We start from the raw sequence: 25331 nt of genomic DNA on the forward strand, positions 1-25331 counted from the left end.
AATCCAACGGTGATCACGCCATATCGCGTGATAACTAGCACGATAGATAATACTCCGAAAGCATGCGAGAAAAGTTGTTTTGGGTGTGCTACATGGCGCCTCCACGTTTTATCGCACGTTCTCAAGAAATTCCACTTACCATTTTATTTCCACATGATATACCACTTACCATCTTTGGAAAACTGCCCACAGTTCCTCACAGAACTTTGAAGTTGCGTACACCGCCTTATGGTGACTCTCCCTCTACACAAAGTCAGCATTCAGGTTTGATTCGAAACTTGGATCAGTTATGTCGATCCATGCAAGATTGGTTCTTCTTCTCCCTATTTCTGGTGACCATCAGTTACTCACGCAGAGCATCACCAATTTCTACACAGAAATTTCGTTTGCCTTCAGAGAAAACTTCCAAACAACGATTCTACCAGGAATGTCTATTCAAAACTTAGTTCACGCTCTGCATTAATGGTTCGGAACTTTGACTTGAAATAGCCAGCCTCTCTTCCACGCATTCTCTGAGACTGATCTGATTCCACGATTTCTCTTCAGGTAGCTTTAAACCACAACCTTGAACAGGACTTCGATCCATCTCTTAATTAGACCTCGAATAGGACTTCGGTCCACATCTAATTCGATCTGCATTCTACACCCAACGAACAGTGGCTTAACTCTGTTCCTCGACAAACAGGAAATGGAATTGTGGTTTACAATAGTGTTGGAATTTATGCACAACTCCAATTTCAATCAACAATAAATCTCGAACATCCATTTCATCTATACAAATTCTGTACATGTCTATGTACTCAGAAATCAAATCTCTATATATTTATAAACGAATATTTATAAGGGGGTTTCTTTCTTTGGCCTGATTTTCTAATCAGTGGCCTCTCTCTTCTTACTCCCCGTAGGCTACAATCCCATCCTTTCTATTCCTATCTAAGGATCATTTTTTTCTATCATCTTATTCCCCTTCTTTTCATGCCTTTGAGGCTTTACATTTTATATCAAAGGTTCTCAAACCAATTCTCGTTTTAGATCCTCCATCTGCTCAACAAAATCCTAAAGTCTCTCAACTCCATCAATTAATTCCTAATTCAATATTTACAATTAATTTCCAAATCTATCAATCCCTATGAGCTCTCAACTGTCCTAATTCTCTCATGTTCTCCAACATTCGAGAACATTTACAATATACCTCATAATATCTAATTAATTCCTATTCTAAATATCTCTTATTAAAATCACTCAAAAACCTTAATAATTACATTAATTTGATACATAGGAATCCAACTCCCTTGAAAACACAAGACCCCCATGTCTACTAAAATACAATGAAATTTCTGAGCCGGATGCTCCTGCATCAGAAAAGAAGACAAGTAGGTCAAGCGAAGGTCACCAAGGGTCATCCTCAAGCTCCAGAAGTGAGGGAAAGGCAAGCAAAGGCTTAGAAAGAAGATCAAAGCTCACACATGTGGCAACAACAACTGCTGGGGGGGATGAAATTTCAGATTTGCAGTGGAGGCCAAAATTCTGCAACTGAAGTCGAAGATGTGCTACTGGAAGAGATTTGATTGGGTTTGACTGGATCAAGGTTAGCACATCATCCGAAGAGGTTGGTCTTGGTCTTGGAGGGTTCTGAAGTCAGTGTTAAGGTCTTGGAATTCGTCAATTGAAGAATCTATAAGGAAGAGAATAGATTTGCGGGTTTTCCTCTCAAGTGGAGAGGTTTTGGCCTTGGCTTGCAGCGTATATTTTGTGTTCTTGTTCTTCTTGTTTTGGTAGCTGTTTGATGATACACACATATAATAATAAGTAACAAAGCTAATAAGTAAAAAGACAACACAAGCAGTTATCAAGTAAAGAGAAATCCCTAAAATCATTGCCTTGTAGATTTCTCAACAACCACAAAATCTAGTAAGCCTTGGGGAGGGAAACCATACAAGACAAAGAGCTAGACTAAGTGTTAGCAACGGGACAATGGCCCACTGCCACCACAACTAGGGTCCCCTGCTCTTTACGGATTTTCACCGATGGGAGGAGTCCTAGTAAGATTTATGATAACCTATGATAGGTATTCTAGGGTTTAAGGTGCAAGGTGATGGACTAAAACCTCTTAAGGAATGCTCAAAGTTGTGATATAAGTCTTGAAAAGGAACTTCGCTTCCTATAAGAGACCTAGGAAAAGGAGGCATGCGATCTAGGGTTTCATGATTTTGCGTGGATAAGGATGCTCCCAAGATCAAGGAAAATAGGAGAAAGGGCTTCTTATGATATACTTCACCAAGTGCAAAGCTCATACAACCTTAAAAGAAGTCCCCAAGTTGAGGAAAACTAGCTAGGGTTTCCCTCTTAGGGCAACACCTAGGGCACATAATTTTATGGAGAAAACTCAAGTGGATGCCCACCAAACTTGGAGAATAGGTAGCCTAGATCCTAAGCTTGATGTTTAGGCTCTCAAATTCTTGTAAAACCTCTCCCTAAGCAATTCGCTCTAAGACCTAGTTAGCCATCCTACCTTAAGAGGACCAAAATTTTCAGGAGGAAATTTTATGGAAGAAAAATGAGTTTGACCTCTGAGGACTTGGATTAGTGCCTTGTCCTTTGGGCATATGGGGTCTTAGGAGGCTTAAAATTGATGCCATAATTCCCAACATTTACCCACTTCAAGAGATACTGGAGTTTGATGGAGAGTTAAAGGATTCTTCTACTAGGAACATTCATTACATGTCATACAATGAATAATATATGGAATACTCAACTAGAAAGCCTTTCAAAAATTAATTTTAAACAATTAGGGCACAATTAACAGATTCTAGAAGCACCAATTCCATACATTAAACAATTTCAAGAGAAAAATTTCATCAACATAAAGCATTCCAAGACAACATGTAATATTTCCATCCATAATCCAAGAAGTAGCTCCAAAGACAAGATTGAATTAGCTTCCAAACTTCGAAATGCATCCAAGATCTCCAATAGCCAATATGGAACAAGAGAGAAAATCTCTAAAGAGGTCGAATTCCAAGTGTGATGATGATGGGAGACTAAATGAGGTCTCTCATGTTTATACATGTCCAATCAAGTCTAATTCAAGCCTAAATCACCTCTTAGTCGTGAAATGATGGGAAAAAACTAATTGAGGCTACAAGCCACCTCATAACCATCGTTAAAACATAAGAAAACACCCACAAGAGGGCGAAAATGATGATGTCATTCATGCATTAGCCTCTTGGAGGCAGGCGTTGAGATCTCTTGGCGCCAAGTTGAATGAAGAGGGTTCCAAAATTCATCCTCTTAGGGGTTGGCCCCTAGATCTTCATGCAAATCATCGTGTGGACCCCAATTTTGTGTTTGGGGCACATAATGGGTCTCGTGGGTTTCTTGGTGATAGAATAAGATGGTTCCACTCTAAATTTGAGGGCTTAGAGAATGGGGCTAGCCCTCCCATGTCCCAAAGGGTGAGACAAACCTCATTTGAGCCTCGAGTCAACTGCCAAACCATGTGTACACTGCTTAAGCCGGTTGGGGCATGCTAGTCCAAGTGCATCATCTCGTGAATATTGTGTGGCAAAGTACAAACTGCTGTGGTGCTGTAGGTGCCCATGGAATGGGATGATGCTCTGCAAGTGATAAGAGTCCCATGGCTTTCAACGTTTACCCGTAGGGTGTCATATGCTCCTCTAGTCGAATTAGGCCCTAGTTAAGTTACCCAGTCCATGATGAAAAGAACTTGCCAATCACATATAATGTCCAGTGCTACATCTTCACCATTAGGCACAATTGATCATTAATGCATCTAAATGAACCAAGCTTGTCAATAAAGGGCAAATTGGGACTTCATATGGGGCTTCTCTTCCAAATTTGGGGTTTTGATCTCGTAATTGTGTTACCTACCTAGGTAGGAGTGGCTTATAAACGATTCTACTAGTTGTTCCCATCCCCTAAGGGGGAAGACATGTCTTTGGTACATCCTTTAATTAATAGGTGGCATGTGAATGATGATGAGATGGATGGGGAATAAAGAGGTCTCAAGGCCAAATGCCATGGGTACAAGGATAACAATAATGAGGAAGTCCACATATTGGGTGTATAGATATGAGGAGGGACCAATCGTGGATACATGTGTTACCACAACAATCGTTTTTCCACCCCCCTTTATTTTCCTTTTGCTTTTTATTGATTTTTCTTTGTATTATTGCTCAAAGCTCAAGGAAATGCGAGCATGTTATGAATGATGTAAAGTTGTTATTACCTTAAAGGTGGGGTAATTCATCGTCCTTCAGGGGTTGGAATGTGCATGGGTTCCTTTAATGATGTGAGGAGCACTCTAGGCCCTAGGAACCAAAGTGATGGCCATAATGATAAGGGGTAGAGATCATGTTTGGCTTTTGCCCACGTGCTATAGTGAATGTCCTGACCATCTTTTGCATTTTATAATTTTTCTTTTCTTTTGTTTCTTGCTTGTGGCCATGATATGATTTTAACTTTCTTTTTGCTGCATAAACCTCCAGGGCAACATGCCAAAACCGACCTAGATATGTGGATAAGGGGTGGGAGTGTGGCAGTGCCTTGTGGACCCAGAGAAGGAAAATGGTGGAATAGGGATTCTAATATGCGGAGGGGAGTGAAAAATGTGGAATGGGAAAATGAGACCATGCCTACCAAAATCGGGGTTTCCCAAGTAGTGCCCTTCCTAAAGTCATAGGCCACTAGGGGAGATCCCATTGAACTAGGATTGAAGATTAAACCCCCCATTTAAGGTGAGGGAACAAAACCATGGTCAAAGCCCTTCCTTCTTCCAAGTCACCCAATAATCCATGCCTAACATGACCAAATGAAAAACAAGCATGAGCACCCGATTGCACAATGAAAAACATACCTTTTGGGTTAGGTTGCCCACATTCTAACGTATGCTCTTGACAAATGGGCGAGGAAACATAAAATTGATGAAGGGAGCGAAGATAAAGTGGCATATCACATCGGCTACAAGGTGGCTCTCAAGGGCTGCTAGCTGCCAGCTAGGAGAAGATGAATAGGAGAAAGGTTCTCCTAGGGGTACCCACTTTTGGTGGGAAACAAGTCTTATGGAAACAAATAGATGAACTACCATTGTCACCTCAATGGCCTTTCTCTTGTTGTTTAGTGGTTGAATGTTATCCCCACAAGGGAGGCTTCCATGGCAAGATTTAGAGGTTAGATGACTAGGGTTGTAAGCCAAATGGCTCTCTAAGGAGCTTGCAAATAAATCACTTGCAAAGGTCTTCAATAAAGGAGGGTTCAAGGGTGATAAGAGTCTAATTGTTATGGGAGAAAGTACCATAAAATCCATGAAGGCCAAGATAAGAGTTGCAAATGTTTAATTACAGTTTCCACCAACCCTAATAAATTGAAGGAAAGCTGTTATAAGCTAGGGATTTTGTGGTATGTAGATTTATAGTATGCAAAAGCGTATAACAACAAAGAAATAGCCTATAAATTATGAGATTGACAAAGGATTGAAAGCTATTAAAGATGTAAGCAAGGGATAGGTCAACTTTAGGTTTTTAATGGTTAAAAATACATAGAACAACATCATAAACCCTAGACATCAATCCTAATTTTGGGGTGAAAATAAATGCTAGATTTTTCTTTTCATATATTAATAAATGCACTTTACAGTGAAGGGACAATAACATATAGAAACAAAATTGCTATTTAATCGAAATTTACACCAAACCCTAACCCTAGTTACCAAGAAATAAGGAATAGAGAGAAATTTGAAAAGTGATCTCACAACCAAATTAGTGCCTCTATTCAATTAGGTTATGTAGTCAATGAGGTTGAGGTCAATGATATAGGGCTTGGATGAAGAGGGTGGAAGACTAAATAGCTTCTCTTAGAAACCCTAGCAACTTGTTATAGTAGGAGATTTAAGGTCAAAGGATTCAAGCAACAAGTTTCTTTGATGGATTATTCTTGAATGACAAATTTTGCATAACATGTAGAAACAAGATTTCATGAAAGATTTTGCAACTTTTAATATGGCACAAGAGAAACCTTAATTTAAGAAAATAGCATGCAAAATGGAAAAAAATTGCCAATAAACTTATGCTATTCAATCAAGAATCACATCATCAAGCCAAAGATAGTCTCTCCATGCAAAAATATTCCTCAAGACAATTCGTTCCATCATTTGTCCATATTGACCAAGAGAAAAGACAAGAAGGCTAGTGCGCACTCACTCAAGAGAGAAGAGATGAGTGTGTGATGATGAAGCATCCAACTAGGCTACAAGGGTCAGAAGCCAACCTCAAGATAGCTTTACAAAATGATGAAACATAAGAAATATCATAATATGTCATAAATCCTCCACACGTGTGGTAGGAGAGACTCTCCAGCAGTACATCATCGTCCAAAATTGGGCATCTCCATCAAGCACGTGGCAAAGTGGTCCAAGAATACTCGTCACTTCAAGGGACATCACCAAAGTGCACAGGTACATCTTCAAGTAACATCTCCTCTACCATGATTTCATCATCAAGAAGGCTCATGTCACTCTCCTATGGCATGCATCGGTGACATAACAACCCTAGGATCAAGCATTGACATCAAAAGAGGGTTAAATATCCCTCTCAAACCATCTCAAGTGGTCTCCATCATCATTTGGGCTTTTTGGAACAGGGCAACATCCATCAATCAAGTACAAGGCTAGCCTGGGAGCATTTTGGGTTCCTCTGGGCACATCATCAACGTCTCAGCACCTGGGGTGTAGAAGGGGTCATATGACGATGTGGAGGCTCTTGAAAGGAGGGCAATGTTGGCACTGCAGTGTCACATGTGCTCTCAAATATAGGTTAGACACCCTCTTTATTGTGTTGGAGAGGTGTTAAGCTATCCCTCAAGGGATCTTTGCTACGTGTGTGATGAACCACATGAAACATACTCTCAAGGTCAAGTGATGTCAACATCATTAGGGACAAAAACCAATGAGGTATCATAGTTGATTGGTCTTTTTTTCTTGCATAGTGTAGGTGACCCAACTTGCTTGATGCTTTTATAATATCACTGAAAGATGTAGGAGTTTACCACTCATCAGGGTTGGGACAAAAGGAGGTGCAACATCTCGAGTATAATGATGAGTAGAGGGAGAACTCATGGAAGCATGAGTTACCCCTGTGCTTAGCTTGCTTTTTCCACCCCGTTGGTGCACTTTTTACTTTAACGATTGGTATTTCTTTCTTGCATAGGGTGGGTGACCTAATTTGCTTTATGCTTTTCCAATAACCCTTGAAGATGTAGTAGTTTATCGCTCATAGTGTAGGTGACCCAAATTGCTTGAAATGCTTAAGAATTGGGCGATGGCTAATGAGTAGGGAGAGCTGATGCTAGGATTTTGCCAATGCAGTTATTTAGTGTCTTGACCATCTTTTGCATTATTCATTTTCTTTCATTTGTGGCTCATATGATTTTATCTTTATTTCAACTGCATCAATATCTTAGGGCAAATTTTTGGTCCTTAACGCAAAGACGAGGATATAAGGTGCTAGTCCTAATGACCAATGATAATTAACCCAAATAATGGAAGTGGATATAAGGGAAACATGGAAGGTGGCATGTATGGATTACGTTGGGCACATTATCAATCATTTCCTTCTATTAGTGCCCCTCCTAACAATGGAAGAAAGGGCCTCAAGGTATGTCACACTGCAGTCTGCTCTAGGGGCAAAGGATAATATCCTAGGTGAAGCATGAGAACTAGGGTACAATCAAGAGTGGTCAGTCATCCAACCTGGCTTGTGATCCCATATTAGTATGCCCCAAACATTAAATGAAAGAATATGATTGCAAAAATGAGTAATGTAACTTTTTATAGATGACAAAATGGGAGAGAACATTGACAAGAGCATAGGTGGAGATATTTGAAGTAAATTTATCTGTGGATCATCGTAAGGCTACTGGTTGGTTGGCTGACCAATGAGGAGAAAAAAATTCTTCTAGGGATTTCCCACTTTTGGTGTGTAACATGCCCCATCTTTGAATTAGAAGGGGAGTATCAAACATTATGTTGTGGATGTGGTTGTGACCTTTATTTCCTCAGTTACTTAGTTAACATACCCTTTTAAAAACCTAATTTGGAATTTGTTTAGTTGGCTGACTTTTCTCCTATGAAAGTTTGGCACTTTTGGTTTTGAATTTTAGGTTGTAGTATCCCAATATCTTCTCTGCACTTTCATAAATTTGGCCAAATTCTGACGTGGCAAGAAAAAGTTATGGAATCTTTCCAAAAACTTCTTGATTTTGGCTCTTCAAGGGAGAAAAATTATACAAATTACCACATATCCAATTTTTAGATCTAATTTTGAAATTTTGACTTCAAATATTATGGTTCGTACTCTAGTCAATATGAATGGTGGGGGTCAATTTGAATCTTTATATAATCAAATATGACTATTTTACCTAGAATGTGTGTTTATCTAGTTAGCCGACATTTCTCTTGATGTATCTATGAGATTTTGGCAGTTTTGTGTTTGAAATTTCAGTTATAGTATCTCAATATATCTATACACTGCCATAGATTTGACCAGACTCTAATGTGCCAAGAAAAAGAGTAACTTTACGAAAAGTTGTTGATTTCGACTGTTTCAAAAGAGTGAAATTGTATGGATTGTTACATGTCCAATTTTTTAGATCTATTTTTGAAATTTTCACTTGAAATATTATGGTTTGTATTCCATTCAATACAAATGGTGAAATTCAATTTGGATATTTATAGAAATAAATATGACTATTTTACTTAGAATACTTGTTTGAGACTAATTTTATTACTAGTCAAAAACCCTAACTTCCACAACATGTAACTTATAATGTATAGTGAACCATAATTTGAAATTTTACCATAGGCACTTAACGACATCTTCTTTTGAGGTTCCCAAATTTTTCTCTATATGAAACATCCTAGAAAATATTTATAGTGAAAATGCCAAGATGACTTATTTGAAGGAGCCAAACCCGAGGATCATAAGGTCCCTAGACAAAATGTTATGTACCAAATGTTTAAGATAGTATAATATACCTAATTACACACAATGTACACCAAACATGAGCATAGAGAGCATCTCCATAATAGATAAGAGCAATGAGTTATACAATAACAACTTACAGAATAGGAGAGCCTCCAAAGACCCCAATACATTCACACATCTAAATTACATGTTCATTTATCGTAATGACTATACTATATTCTTTATATAGATCTATTCTCACCCGTTGCACATGTGGGCCTTTTATTAGGCCATCCACTATTACATATTATTTTAATCCATATATGTCCCTGTTGGGTCATATCATGTACATTTAGCTCCATATATGCTCCCTTGGGTCATGAGCAGTGTTACCATAATCTAGAGTGAATCTCGATAAAATACCCAAATGAAGTTTTTTTCAACTCGCTGAGTTTTTCAACTAGACAAGCTTTTCAACTAGACTGTTGTAATATTGCTGAGTTTTCGCAGTTTTTTTGGGTTTCTCCAGACTTTTGTGACATTTTCAGTTTTTGGACCCTTGTTGATTTATTCCCGAGTTCGAATTTTGCAACATTGGTCATGGAATCATGACAACCACCTTCTACTTAATAAGCATGACATGAATGGGGTTGTCGAGAAGGATATTTTATAGGCTGTCGAGAAGGATATTTTATAGGCAACATATGAAGGTTACTTTGTTCACCCACCTCTAGGGGGGTAAGATCCAAGATGGTCTTTTATTTAAAGAACTTCTTGGAGCTTACAAACAACCTCATGGTATTCCCCCCTTACACAATTAGACACTAGATGTAACCTCCAACAAATCAATTTTTGTGGCTTCCCACATCTACTGGCATATCTCCATCTAGACCTATTTTTTTATAGAAATTAATGCGTAGATTCAAAACTGCTCATGAAATTTAATAAATCACAAGACTTGAAGCTACTCTACTAATCTGCAAAAGTTAATTCACCATCTAAAACAATAGTCATTGACATGCAAAAAGAAACATCACACATACACAAAGATTTATCTAAGGGAAAGCAACTGCTCAAAACCCCTTACTATCTGTATTGCATTAATCAGATAATAGAGAAGAAATACAATGTTTGCTCAAGCCTGAGCACATCTTGCAACTGTATAGACTATATTTTTGTTTGACTCACTGAACCTAGCCCAACACTTAGCCAATTTGAAGCCTTCCCAAGCTCCTATTTCCTTGCACTGTTCCCTTGGGAAATTGCCCTTGTATTATTTAGGAATTTCACACCAAGGAATTGCGCAATTACCATAGGCCAATCCTTTGACTGCATGCACCACCTGTACAACTTGGATTAGTTTACAACTGATAGTACACTGCCCTTGAACTCCAATCTCAACTGGGTAACTCGAATTCTCTGCATGCAACAATTATTTTGGGCTGATTGATCACTCAGTGTGGAAAAAGTTCCACACCCACAACTTGACCTCCACTAGTTCTTCTGATAGTTAGAACTAGTTAAACTGACAATAACTCAAATTAACTGAAATAGATTGCTACAAATTAGCAATCAATCATGTAGAATTGAACTCAAGTGTCTCCAACTCGAATTTACTGAGTTAACTGAGTGACAAGAGCCATGTCACCTTAGTTAACTACCTCCAAGTATTTTGCTGAAATTGAAATTCGAATTTTAATCTAGTTTGACCAAGGAAAAGTCAAAACTAGATTTTCTTGCTGCATTTTCAACACTCCCTCTTAGCAAGAAAGGGATTATTAGATACCCCAATCCTGCTTCTATGGAACTCGAATTTTCCTCTTGACAAGGCCTTTGTCAAAATATCTGCATCTTGTTCCTTTGTCGAAATGTATTGCAACAACATAATCCGCCTCTGCACACAATCTCGTAGATTGCAATACTGGATGTCGATATGCTTGGATCGATCATGAAATACTGGATTCTTAGAGAGTTTGATACAACTCTGATTGTCACAGTAAATCACTGTAGGATCCATCTTCTGACCAAATAACCCAACAAGAATCTTTCTCATCCAGATAGCCTCACATGCTGCTTGACTTGCATCCATGTACTCTGCTTTTGCTGAGCTAAGTGCCATAGATCTCTGCTTCCTGTTGTAACAAGAAACTGCTGCTGATTCTACATTGAAAATTCCTCCTGAAGTGCTCTTCTTGTCTGATGGACTCCCCGCCCACTCTGCATTTGTGAAGCCTTGCAGCTTCACTCCCTTTGTCTGTCTATACCAAAGACCAAACTGAGTAGTGCCTTTGAGGTATATCAACACATGCTTTGTTGCCTTCCATTACAAATTGGTTGGCTTAACCATTACTTGACTAATGTGGTTAACTACATAACACATGTCCAGTCATGTGTTCACCAAATACATAAGTGAACCCACAAGATGTATGTAAATGGTAGCCTCCACTACTTCACCTGAAGTAGCATCCTCCTTCCTCCAGTTTCCTCCTAGATGAGTCTACATGGGTTTGCACCTGTCCATGCGGAACCTCTGAAGTATCTCGTTGGCATACTTGCCCTGAGAAACAAACAGTTCACCATCTTCTTGCCATACTTCCAAACCAAGGAAGTAGTGCATGAGGCCCATGTCCTTCATCTCAAACTCTCTTGAAAGGTCCTCCTTGCAAGATTTGATCAACTTCTCATCACTAATAAGGATCAAGTCATCGACATATAAAATAATAATCAATAATTTACCTTCTACCACAATGTGATAAAGGTTTGCATCTGCTTCACTTTTGGTGAAGCCCAAACCAGTGAGATAACTATTGATCCTGGTATACCAAGCACGGGGTGCTTGCTTGAGTCCATACAACACTCGCTTGAGTCTGCACACATGCGACTCTCTATCAAAGGTCTCAAACCCCTCTGGCTGCTCAATATACACCTCCTCCTCAATAACTCCATTGAGGAATGCTGTCTTCACATCCATCTGGTGGATCTTCCACCCCATCTGCGCTGACAGTGCTAGAATTGACCTGATGGATGAGTACCTTGCTATTGGAGAAAAGGTCTCCTCATAGTCAATTCCCTCCACCTGAGAGAACCCCTTGGCCACAAATCTGGCCTTGTGTTTCTCTATGCTCCCATATGTTGCATGCTTTACCTTGTAAAGCCATCTCGAACCAACCACTGATTTGTCTGTTAGTTTTGGGACCACTTCCCAAACACTGTTTTTGACAATGGAATCATATTCCTCTACCATAGCATCAACCCATACTAGTTGCTCTACAACTTCCTCGAATGAGGATGGCTCTGTCTCTACAAGCTCGCTCATCAGAGCCATGTAGCCAGTGTACCGATTCGGTGACCTCCTCTGTCTGCGCTGTGATGTGGGTGCTCTAACATTCTCTCTAGCATCTTGCAATAATCTGTTAGCCTCCTTGGTTCGCTTCCTTCCTTCTTTGGATGTCTTTGCTTGAGTGGATGTCTCCACTCTCTGCTCCTCTGCTTGTGGCTGCTCCACAAATTCCTGAGGTTCTTCCTTTGGAGCCAAAAGCTCCTGATTAGGCTGCAATTGAAGCTCCCTCTCAAGAGAACTCCTCATTACCTTCTCCTCATCAAACTTTACATCCTGTCTGACCACTGTGATCCTAAGGGATGGAAAGTACTCAAGATAGTTGTGAGGTGTATCAATGTACCCCACAAATATGCCCAACTCTGTTGTTGGCTCTAGCTTTTTTCTTGCTTCCTTGGAAACATAACAGTAAACTGATAATCCAAAGATCCTGAAGTGTGACACATCTGGTTTCTTTCTTGAAAAAGATTCCTCTGGAGTACTCATGCCAAGAATCTTGTGAGGAATCCTGTTCTGCAAATAGACCGCTTTGTTGCATGCTTCAACCCACAAGTGTAGAGGTAGGATTTGGTCAGGCAACATCGCCTGACCTGCTCCCACAATACTTCTATTCTTCCTCTCAGCGATCACATTCTATTGTGGGTTATGAGGTGCTGTCAACTCTCGTCGAATGCCTTCCTTTGCACAAAAAATTTAAACTCATTCGACACTCACTCACTACTATTATCGCTCCTGAGAGCCTTCACTTTCCTGCCAGTCTCTTTCTCAACAAGTGCTTTAAATTCAACAAATTTAGAGAATGTCTAGTCTTTCTTTTGCATGAAGTAGATCCAACACTTCCGTGAGAAATCATCCTACAAATATAACACAATAACTGTTCTTGGGAGTGGAAGTTGTCGAGAAAGGTCCACAAACATTAGAGTGGATCCTTTCAAGGATTACATGCGCCCTGCTGTCCCGATCATTGAAGGTGGATTTTGTGTACTTTTCCAACGTGTACCCTTTGCATGTATCTTGCTGCTCTAGTGCTCCTTTGGGGAGGCCTATAGAAATCTGTTGCATGATCTTCAAAGCACCATGATGCAAATGGCCAAGTCTTCTATGCCATAATTCACCGACATCTCGGCTCTGCACCTTCTCTGCTTTTGTGCTCAATGCTGCACAGTCTTCCACATCTAATTTGTAGAGGTTATTCACTCGAACCCCGATCTACTTCACTTGTCTTGTGGCAATATGTCTCAAGAAAGCCTTCCCTTCGCTGAATACCACATCATAGTCATCGTCCTCCAACATAGCTATGAAAATTAGATTCTTCTTCAAACCCGGTACAAACATCACATCCTTGAGCCTGAGAGGGGAGCCCAACTCCCTCAGAAAAGTAATTGTACCAATACCGGTCCCATCATCTCCCATCTCGATGTGCATTTGGAGATTCTTATCCTCCAAGTCACTGAAAAATTCTTTGTTGCCCGTCATGTGGAATGACGCACCGCTGTCGAGATATCACAAATTACCCATCACTGTGTTTGCCATGTATGCAATGAGGGTAAAATCAAGTTTGAACTGTGAAGCCAAGGCTTCACCCATTGCTCCTCTTGCGGTCTTCTTGCTTGCCTTCTTGCGTGGACACTGTTGTATAGTGCCCGAATTCATGACAGTGAAAGCACTTGATTTTGGACAAGTCTTTCTTCTTGCCCCCTTGACTCAAATTTGCTTTGGATTGGGATTTCTTCCCTTTCCCTTTCTTTGCCTTTCTAGTTAAGGCAAAATTCTCCTCATCCTCACCCTTGGATGCGGTCCTGTCTCTGGTGCTCCGCCCTATCTCATCCTGTACCAAATCAGACCAAAGGCGATCCAAATTTGGTAGGTTTTCCCTCCTGTTCACCGAATCTTGGTCTGTGCCATCTCTTGGGAAGGCCTAGAAGGGATAGGCTCACCAAATCATCCTCTGCTACAGTAACACCAACTTGACCAAGTTCATCACGACACTGTGTGAACCTGCTCAGGTACTATGGAATGGTCTCGTTCCTCTGCATCTTGATATTTCGAAGCTTGTCCTTGAGTGCCAATTTCCTGTGGTCACTACTATTCTGGAACAAATCTGTCAACACTTGCCACATTGCATACAAAGTCTCTTTCCCGTGGAGATTAGAGACAATATGGTCTCGTACTCCCTCCAATATGATCCTCCTTGCCTTGGCAACACACTTCTTCCAATCTGCTAGATTTTGAGCATCAACTATTGCTGGTTTCAGAATATCATTATCAATGAATTCCTTCAACCCATTATCCTCCAGTACTGCCTCCATCTGGTCCTTCCATGCAACATAATTCGAGCTTCCCTCAAGGGCATACTCGAGCCTTAGTCCATTGAAATCCATCTTCTCAGTCCTGAAGAAAACTTGCAACCTAATCTGCAACCTTGAAACTCTTGCAATGACAACTTCAAAATCTCTGCTCTACAGTGATTCCAGCTCTGATACCATGTAGAAATTAATGTGTAGATTCAAAACTGCTCATGAAATTTACTAAATTACAAGACTTGAAGCTATTCCACTGATCTGCGGAAGTTAATTCACCATCGAAAACAAGAATCATTGACATGCAAACGGAAACATCACACATACACAAAGATTTATCTAGGGGAAAGCAACCGCTCAAAACCCCTCACTATCTATATTGCATTAATCAGAGAATAGAGAAGAAATACAATGCTTGCTCAAGCCGGAGCACACCCTGCAACTGTATAGACTATCTCTCTGCCTGCTTGACTGAACCTGACCTGACACAGCCAATTTCAACCCTTCCCAAGCTCTTATTTCTTTGCGTTGTTCCCTTGGGAAATTGCCCCTATTATTTAGGAATTTCACACCAAGGAATTGCACAATTACCATAGGCCAATCCTTTGACTGCATGCACCACTTGTATAACTTGGTTTAGTTTACAACTGATAGTACACTTCCCTTGAACTCCAATCTCAGCTGGGTAACTCGAAATCTCTGCATGCAACAGTTATTTTGGGCTGATTGATCAGTTAATTGGGTGATCACTCAGTGTGGAAAAAGTTCCACACCCACAACTTGGCCTCCACTAGTTTTACTGACAGTTAGACAGAGTTAAAATGCCAATAACTCAAATTCACTGAAATAGATTGCTACAAATTAGCAATCAATCATGTAGAACTGAACTCAAGTGTCTCCAACTCGAATTTAATGAGTTGACTGAGTGATAAAAGCCATGTAACCTCAGTTAACTACCTCCAAGTATTCTGCGGAAATTGAATTTCGAATTTTACTCTAATTTGACCAAGGCAAAGTCAAAACTATTTTTTCTTGCTGCAATTTCAACATTTTTATCCCAATAGATCTCATCATTTTTCTCCTTAGAGTGGCCCCTATTCACCAAAGTTTTTAAATAAATGTTTATTTTTTAGGTAATTCTCTTTATCTCCTCTTGCAGCAATTGACTCATTTTCTCATCCAATTTGAGCTTCTCTACCTTTGTAGCTCTGCTGATGGAAATTGTCAGATTCTCTGAAGAACCTTGAAGACCACAAAGCAAGGCTATGCATCACTCAATGTCTTTTTCGTAGTACATCACCTATGGCCTTGAGCTGATAAAGAAAGGCATTGGTATTGAGGTGATCTGTGATCTGATCACCATCGTTCATCTTTAAAGTACACAACTTGTTTTGCAAGAGTATCAAATTCATGAGGATTTTAGCCTTGCACAACGAGGCGAGCTTATCGCAAAGCTTTTTTGTTTTGGTTTCCCCTAACACATTAATCAACACAGAATTGGATAAATGAAGACCAATCAAGGCAATGACCTTATCATTCATCTTGGTCCAACCCCTTTAATTCATGATGTTGAGTTTCTTGTTCTTCATGATCACTTCATTTAGCTTTCCTTTAATAAGCAAATATTCCATCTTCAACTTTCACAAGTTGAAGTTGTGGCCATTGAATTTCTCAATCTCCAAATATCTACACACCATTTCTTCTACCACATATATCTTCCCAGCCTCACTGCAACTAGCTACCTCAAAATAACTGCTGTAGTGAGACAATACTTTCTGGTTTGAGCCTCTCAGCGACCCAAGATTCCATGAGTTGAGTTTCCTCAGCTTGGTGATAGAGGTGTACTCTCTGAAGCCAAAAAGCACTCTGATACCAATTGTTAAACCTTGAGAGCAACCTGCAGTATATGGAGAAGGGAGAGGTATTTATTTTGTAAAAAGTTAAAAACAATTCCAATGTAGTATATGGAGAAGAGAGAGGTATTTATTTTGTAAAAACAATTCCAAGGCACATAAATGTCAGGCATATAGGACTTAGTAAGGGTTTTTTTTTTTTGGGGGGGGGGGGGGAGGGATGTGATAAAGAAACTGAGTACTGCCAGTGAGAGACTTTTCTTTTGTCTCAACACAGAACGTGGGGGTGGGGGTGGGGGTGGGAGGTCGAATAACATGCATACTCACACGGCAACAAATTAACCATTATGTCCATTATGTTAGTAGGCGATATTACTCCCTTGTGGCTGTCCCCATTGTCGTAAGGATCATGGTATATTCAGTAGAACAATGAGAAGAGAGTATAAAGTGCAAAAATATTCAGTAGAAAAATGAAATTCAAAATAATAGAACTGCTATGGAAAATAGTACCGACAGCAAGAAAGAAGTTTCTCTCTGGGGACAAGTCATTGTCCTACATGTTTTCTTTTGTTTTATAAAGCATGTACAAACATAGACACAGTGATGCCCCTATAATCAGGAATACAACTGGGAAACAGCTTTGCATCTGAAAAACAAGAGTGCAATCCAGACATTTTTTCACATTCCAGATACAATGGAAACTGCTAGTTACACAGTTGACATCACTGGCAATATACTAACAGTAAGTCGCTATGATATGAGTTCCAATCCTCTTACACGAGATATCCCTATTAATGCCATAATATTGCAGGTACCTGTGGATGTCCTTTAGGGTCTATACTTATTTGTAAGATTCCTCTGTTGGTTTGTAAAGTACCCTTGCAATATTCAACCTGCTTGCAAAACCTGCCTGTTTGTGCCACTAAAAGTTCTTCTACAAGACACCCTTGTTTGTCATAGCAGTTATTACCCACTATTCACAATATTGCAAATCTGCCTCTTGCAACTACAATATCAAAAACTTGGCAAATCTTTAACCGTTCAGCAACAATGACATACACAGGAATCGTCATGTAAATTTTGAGGTCACTGATCTCTAACACTCTCTTTCCAATATTTACGTAATGAACTCTTATCATAAGTAGAGTTTAATACTAAAATACTTCTCTTTCAATTCAATTTGAGCTACCAAATGATGTAATCAAAGCTGGGTGGGACCATCCTTGGCCCCCTGAATTCAGTTTGAGTTACCAAGTGATCTAATCACCTGGGTGGGACCATCCTTGGCCCCCTGAATTCAATTTGAGTTACCACGTGATCTAATCACTTTTGAGTCTCCATATCACAATAAGTCAACATATAAATTCCTTTTAATGTCTTCCGCTTCTTTACCAATTCTTGTTGACCAATAATAATATCAAGCCAAAGAATTTCGAGATTTGGCAACATCTCACGCAATCATCATGTTGCATGTCCGTTAACCTTGTAACTTCCACAGCTTGTAATTGTAAATGGGTAGTGATTCAGTGAATGCTAATCTGAAATTTTTACTATAGGTTTTTTACTATGTTTTTTCAAAGTCCCCAAAAATTGTTGTCTGAAACTTAAGAAAGGTTATAGAGAAAATTCCAATATAAGGAGCCAAACATAAGGATCATATCCAAGCGCGAATGTTGTGTATGAAATACTTAAAATAGTATAATACACCACATTACATACTATGTACACCAAACATAGGCATGGAGAGCTGCTCCAAAATAGATAAAAGAGATGAGTTACACAGTAACTCCTGAAAGAATAGGAGAGCCTCCTCCAAATGCCCCAATACATTAGCACATCCAAATCACATGTTCGTCTATCATAATGAATATATTATCCTTATATATATATATATATATATGATACTATATTCATCCTTCGGTAAATGATATGACCCTAACAGGGGGCATGTCTGAGTTGAAAGTATATATAATAATGGTTGGTCTAATAAATGGGCCACATGTGCAATGGGTGAGAATATATATATATATATATATATATATATATATAGGATAATATTCAGTATGATAGACGAACATGTGATTTGGATGTGCGAACGTATTGGATGTGCGTGGGAAAGATGAATATATTATCCTTTATATATATATAAAGGATAATATATTCATCTTTCCCACGCACATCCAATATATTCATCTTTCCCACGCACATCCAATACATTCGCACATCGCACATCCAAATCACGTGTTCGTCTATCATAATGAATATTATCCTATCTATCTATCTATATATATATATATATTCTCACCCATTGCACATGTGGCCCATTTATTAGACCAACCGTTATTATATATACTTTCAACTCAGATATGCCCCCTGTTAGGGTCATATCATTTATATTTAGCCCCATGTATGCCCCCAGTCGTATCATATATATTTAGCCCTGTGTTGCCCCCTTTGGGGTCATATCATATATATTTAACCCCACATATGCCCCCTTTGGGTCATAACAACCACCTTTTTCCTAATAATAATTAGATGTAAGGGATTGTTAGAGAGGATATTTTACAAGCAATATATTAAGGTTACTTTGTTTGCTGCCCTTAGGTGAGTTGAGATCTAAGATGGTCTTTTATGCAAAGCACTTCTTGGAGGTTAGGGACAATTTCATGGTGTGACCCCCTTACACACTTAGACACTGAATTCTACCTCCAAAGAAGTATTTCTAGTTTCTGGTAATGTATTTACTGTTGCAAATCCTTGAGAATAATCAGAGAAGTTAGGTCTGATACCATGTGAAAAATCTCCAATATGTATGGGATTGTTAGAGAGGATATTTTACAAGCAATATATGAGGTTACTTTGTTTGCTGCCCTTAGGCAAGTTGAGATCCAAGATGGTCTTTTTTATGCAAAACACTTCTTGGAGGTTAGGGACAATTTCATGGTATGACCCCCTTACGCACTTAGACACTGAATTCTACCTCCAAAGAAGTATTGCTAGTTTCTGGTAATGTATTTACTGTTGCAAATCCTTGAGAATAATCAGAGAAGTTAGGTCTGATACCATGTGAAAAATCTCCAAGCCCTAGGTGACTAATGTCCTTAGGATCTCAATCAAACAAATAGATTGCTGTATTTAATTAATGCTGAAATTAAATTTCAAACCATAGCATGAATTATACAATATCTAGAAATTAAATAATGATATTAAATAACGGAAGCATAAAAACAATTTCACACATATGCAGGTAATTACTCCTTCAAATTGTCTTTTGATTCCTTTGAAAAACTTACTGCACATGCTTCCCACAGACAAACAAACAGTGTACGATTATCAAAATCACCTCAAACTGAGCAGAACAATGTGCTGAGAGAGTATGCCCTGCTGTACGCGCTGCACAGGATGTTCATATACTTGCATGGTCTATTCATATGACTGTACAGATCCGTATGGTATTGTCTGTACAACTACAACACAACTACAGACTTCCATATGGTCGTTGCACTTTAATTGTCATACATGCCACAAAGGGTAGTTACCTTCATTCTGCATAGTTTGCATGGTATCATGTGGCACTCATTATTTCTGAAAAATAAGAGGCCTTCATTTACTTCGGGGATGATTTTTTCAGATTATGTGAACATCATTTGACACTTAACGTTTTTGAACTTTGTTGTTATGAAATGCTCTTAAAATTTGAGGGGCTGTGTGAGTGAGAGATTGAGATTCTGTTATTTTATCTTTAGATTCATACTTATGTGATCTCGTAGCCCAGGTTACTCTTCAAGTTACTACTTGAATGCGTTTCTTCATTCATCGTGAAGAAGCTGTTGAGCCTATATTACAATCATACTGCTATCCATTCCATTTTTGAAGGCTTTCTTCCTTGGTAATCTTATCACACTAAGTGCAACATAGCTGAAATGAAGGATACTTGGGGATTCACCAAATGGTATTGTGTAACATTCCACTCATTTCTTATACTTGATACGTTAATATATCTTCCACATTTGTCATCTTTCCCTTTTGATCACTTCAGTTGCATGTTCCTTGATTGTTGAAGAATTTCCTTGGCAGATTTCTCTTTGCTGGTCGAAGACTATTTGTTTTCTTGTTGTTTTATGTTGTTCCTGAAAGGATTCGCTTGAATCATATCTTTTGCTATTTAATCGACATTAACATGAATTAAAGTAGAAAATCAAAGAATTTAGGCCTTGATTACCACAAAAGTTTAGAGTTGGAATCTCTTCATTAAAGGTCCATAGTAAGTTGCGAACTTGGTTAATACATCTCTTAAAGATAGGTTAACTCAAGTCTTCTTCGATTCCCTAATCTATGCTTTTTAATTCCAGTTACATCTCAAGACCCCATTAAAATACATGGTTGGAATTTCCTTTGATTACATGTTCCTCAAAGAAGACACATGGAAGAAGTTACAAGCCAATGACATGGACTATGATATGTTTCTTGGAGGATCAAGGAGGGTTACCTAATGTTGGTTTGGGCTTTAAGAGGGGTAGATAGCCTGGGTTCTTTTGAATTTAATATATATGAGCTATGGAAAGTAGTTCTGTTATTCAATTATTTTCATAATCTGGATTCATCTCTTTGGAAGCATTAACAAGGCCTGGTTGGAAACTAAACAAAATGCCAAAAGGATGGACCAGTATGTTCTTTTTAAAGGACAGCAGAGAGAGAGAGCCTATACTAATATGTCAGCATTTTTTATGAAGTTCTTTAATTTGTAATATTATTATTGAAATAAAACCGATTGAACGTCCTGAAATAATGTTTTATCCTTGGCTCTCTAGGAGTAAATCTGCGTTTAGTTATTTGTAAATAAACTTGAAGAATTAATAGTATTGGTTTGGCATTTTTTGCAAAAAAAATTTGAAACAGTTTTGTGTGTTACTATAGACATGGATAGTGGGGAAATGGATTGCCTACAAAGAACAAAAGTGGGCACCAGTCGGATGCCACTTGCATCAATTTGTGGTTCCACCCATCTTTGAGTTGAGGAAGGATTGTACCTATGGAAAATTGGCAGGCATGCAATTGCCTGATGCTGTCGATGGTTTATCAACTTGTGAAGTAAGTGATGATATAAATGTTTAAAATTTAAATACAGTACGTATTATGTTTAATTTCAATAATGGTTTTATAAAATACAGTCTACAGTCTGCTCACAATTTGGATTGTTGGTCTAAAATCAGTACACAATGCCACGAAGATGCGTCCATGCTTGTCACGCTGGAGGAATTCTACATTCATTGGAGGGATGGGAGCATCATGAAGTTGGGGCTATCGATGTCAACAAAATTGATATGGTGTGGGAGGCAGCTCTTAAGCACGGATTCAAGCCCATGAAGTAAATTATCAGAAATATGTGATCAAATATATAAAATTTGTTGTGTCGTATTATGCTTTATTTCTATTCCGTAAATAATGAAGGAATGGCTATACTACTATGTGCTAAATTTTAATGAGGGATTCAGACTCCTGGCTTCGCTATTCCAAATGTTTTTGGCTCAGGGAATGAAGTTTTGTCGTGCACAATTGTTTTTCGAATCAATTATATAGTGTAAAATTGTCTTTACGTTTTGGAATTGTTACAATTATATTTTCCATGTAACTATTATTTTATCTAATTTATGACCTACGTACGATTATTTATAAATTTCTATACTTATATTTTCATGATAAAACATTATTATATAATTCATGAACTTAGATTATCTCTAAATTGGTATGCATTTATATTATTTACAATTTCCAGTAATAAGGTTATAGATTTTACGTTTATATATATATATATGTTTTATGATTATTTATAAATTTATATTATATATATTAATATTATAATTTATAATCTTATGTTATATATATTGATATTTTAATTTATAAACTTAGATTATATGTATTGATATTTTAATTTATAAACTTAGATGAACATTATCATATAATTTATAAACTTATATTATATATATTAATATTATAATTTACAATTTTTTTTCAGTGGGGGAGAGATCCTCGCTGAAGAATCAACATACAACATATGAGGCCGAAGCCAGCAGATATACATATCGCCGAAGCGTGAAGAGCATCATCAACATACAACATATGTGGCCGAAGCCAGCAGATATGGCCTCCCGCAGGAATCGAACGTGGCTGGGGTGCGAAAGCCAACCGCCCCAACCACCACATCGTGGCTGGGTGCGAAAGCCAACCGCCCCAACCACCACATCGTGCACTCACGTAGATTATAATTTACAATCTTATACTATATATATTGATATTTTAAGATTATATGTATAATTTCTAAACTTATATTATATATATTAATATTATAATTTATAAATTTATATATTATATATATATATTGATACTTCAATTTATAAATTTAGATGATATGCATTAATATTATTCTGGAGTTATATTGATATTTTAATTTATAAATTTAGATTATACGTATTAATATTATTCTGGAGTTATATTGATATTTTAATTTATAAATTTAGATTATACGTATTAATATTATTGCGGAGATATATTGATATTTTAATTTATAAACTTAGATTATATGTATTAATATTATTGTGGAGAAGAAAGTTACAATTATATCATCATTTGTAAATTTATATAATTATATAAACATTATATATTGATATTTTAATTTATAAATTTAGATTATATGTATTAATATTATTGTGGAGAAGAAAGTTACAATTTTATGATCATTTGTAAATTTATATAATTATATAAATATTATATAATTTATGAACTTAGACTATACATAATCAATAAGGTTATTTATTTTTATAATTTATGAACTTAGATTATACATGTTAGAATAAGGTTATACTCATTTTTAATTTTGTATTATCACAATACATATAGTAGATAGAAGGTTGCTTATTTTTAATTTTGTATAATCACAATATATGTGGTAGATAGAAGGTTACTTATTTTTAATTTCGTATTATCACAATACATATAGTAGATAGAGATGGTTGAGAATCTACTCTCTGTATTGAGAATCTACTCTCTTCAATTTATGAATCTTCATGAATTTGGAGCATTTGAGTATTTGTAAATTTGGATAGTTATATAATTTTCAGTTTTTGAACCTGGATTTTTTTGTAATTTATGAATCTTCATGAATTTGGAGCATTTGAGTATTTGTAAATTTGGATAGTTATATAATTTTCAGTTTTTGAACCTGGATTTTTTTGTAAATTTGAACTTGGATTTTTTTTGTAAATTTGTATGATTATGATTCATTTATAATTTATGAACTTAGATTATACACTGTAATAAGGTTACTTATTTTAAATTTTGTATTTTCACAATACATATAGTAGGATAGAGATGGTTGAGAATCTACTCGCTTAGGTGAGAATCTACTTTCTTCAATTTACGAATCTTCATGAATTTGGAGCATTCAAGTATTTGTAAATTTCGATAGTTATATAATTTTCAATTTTTGAACTTGGATTTTTTTTGTAAATTTGTATGATTATAATTCATGAATTTGGATTCTTGGAATATTTGTAACTTTTGGTAATTATATACTTCTCAATGTTTGAGTTCTGAATTTTTGTAAATTTGTATGATATATTTTTAATCATTTTTAGGATTTATAAACTTAAATTATTTTTAAATTTACATGCATGACGTGCATGACTTGACGGCTGGGGCGGTTGGCTTTCGCACCCCCCAGCCGGGATCGAATTTTACGGCAATGTTTGGACCCCGCGCTTTGGTGCTGGCTTGCCTTATGAACGATTTGTATCGGCTCTGCCGTAAAAATTCTGAAATTCTGCTGGCTTCGGTCATATGTTGTAAAAATCTGTTGGCTTCGGCCATATGTTGTAAAAATTTGCTGGCTTCGGCCATATGTTGATTTTCCCTCTGAAAAAAAAATATATATATATATTATTTAATTTTTTAATTAAGGAAATTGTATTTTTTTAATGATTATTTATAATTTTGTATAATTATATTTTTATTATAAAAATTAATATATAATTCATTAATTTTGTGTTTATACACATGTATGTGTATTATCTTAAATTTTGGAGAAATTTTTTTTATTATATATATATATATATATTTTTTTTAACGAACTTTTTATTACTATAAAAAGTTACATATACATTCTACAGCTTCCATCGCTGTTATAACTGTGAGAGCCTGCATAATATAGTTCAAAAACTGAGCTTTCCTTTTCGTGGGAAGAAATAACAGCGCCCAAAAATCACTGCCATTATTCTTTCTGATATCTGCAGTCTATCCTCATTTTTCTTTTCTCGGGCTTCCTTTGTCATGGAAAAACGTCCTTAGACAAAAAAGATTCATATATATCATAAACGAAAAGCATGACACCATATTCCTATTTCCGCTGTATTAAACAAAACCATAAAACAAAAATAGATTTTGCAGATCAGCCGTGTGCCATGTTATGTGTTTTGAGCATATGGAGGCTGGTCCGAAACCTGGCCCTGCCCGTTGATTTCTTCCACTATTCTCCAGCTGCCCAGAACTTGTTGAATACCGTCTTTAGAAAGTTTGTCTGCCATATCATTTCGTTCCCTGTATATATGTTGAATGGAAAAAGAATTAAAAGATGATTTCAGATGCTGAATTTCTTCTAAGAAAGGCTGCAAAACATAATTATGACATCTGCTATGACCATTTATCCATTTGATAACATTTAAAGAGTCCCCAAAGATCTGAACTGTGAGGGTATTTCTGTGTATCAGCCAGCATAAAAGAAACTTGAGGGCGGATAGTTCTGCATAGTTGTTCGATCCATTTCCCAAACCTATGGAAGCTTTTAGAGAGTGACTGTTGTTTAAGTGGA

At 37.3% G+C, this 25331-nt stretch overlaps 1 protein-coding gene across 2 annotated transcripts in view; it reads left to right on the forward strand.

Moving 5' to 3' along the window:
• LOC149180890 (very-long-chain aldehyde decarbonylase GL1-1-like) overlaps positions 1 to 22064 on the forward strand; it is a 95324-nt gene extending 73260 nt beyond the window's left edge. For both annotated transcript variants that reach the window (XM_089416354.1, XM_089416355.1), the window contains exons 10-11: positions 21386 to 21559; positions 21682 to 22064. In XM_089416354.1, the coding sequence (XP_089272480.1) occupies positions 21386 to 21559; positions 21682 to 21840 (333 nt within the window). In that variant the 3' untranslated portion in view covers positions 21841 to 22064. The remainder of the gene's footprint in view (positions 1 to 21385; positions 21560 to 21681) is intronic.
• The last annotated feature ends 3267 nt before the right edge of the window (positions 22065 to 25331 follow it).

The sequence above is a fragment of the Pinus tabuliformis genome, chromosome 3_2, assembly GCF_031772625.1.
Source record: "Pinus tabuliformis cultivar Carrire ecotype Pingquan chromosome 3_2, CPIR1, whole genome shotgun sequence".
NCBI classification, from domain to species: Eukaryota; Viridiplantae; Streptophyta; class Pinopsida; order Pinales; family Pinaceae; genus Pinus; species Pinus tabuliformis.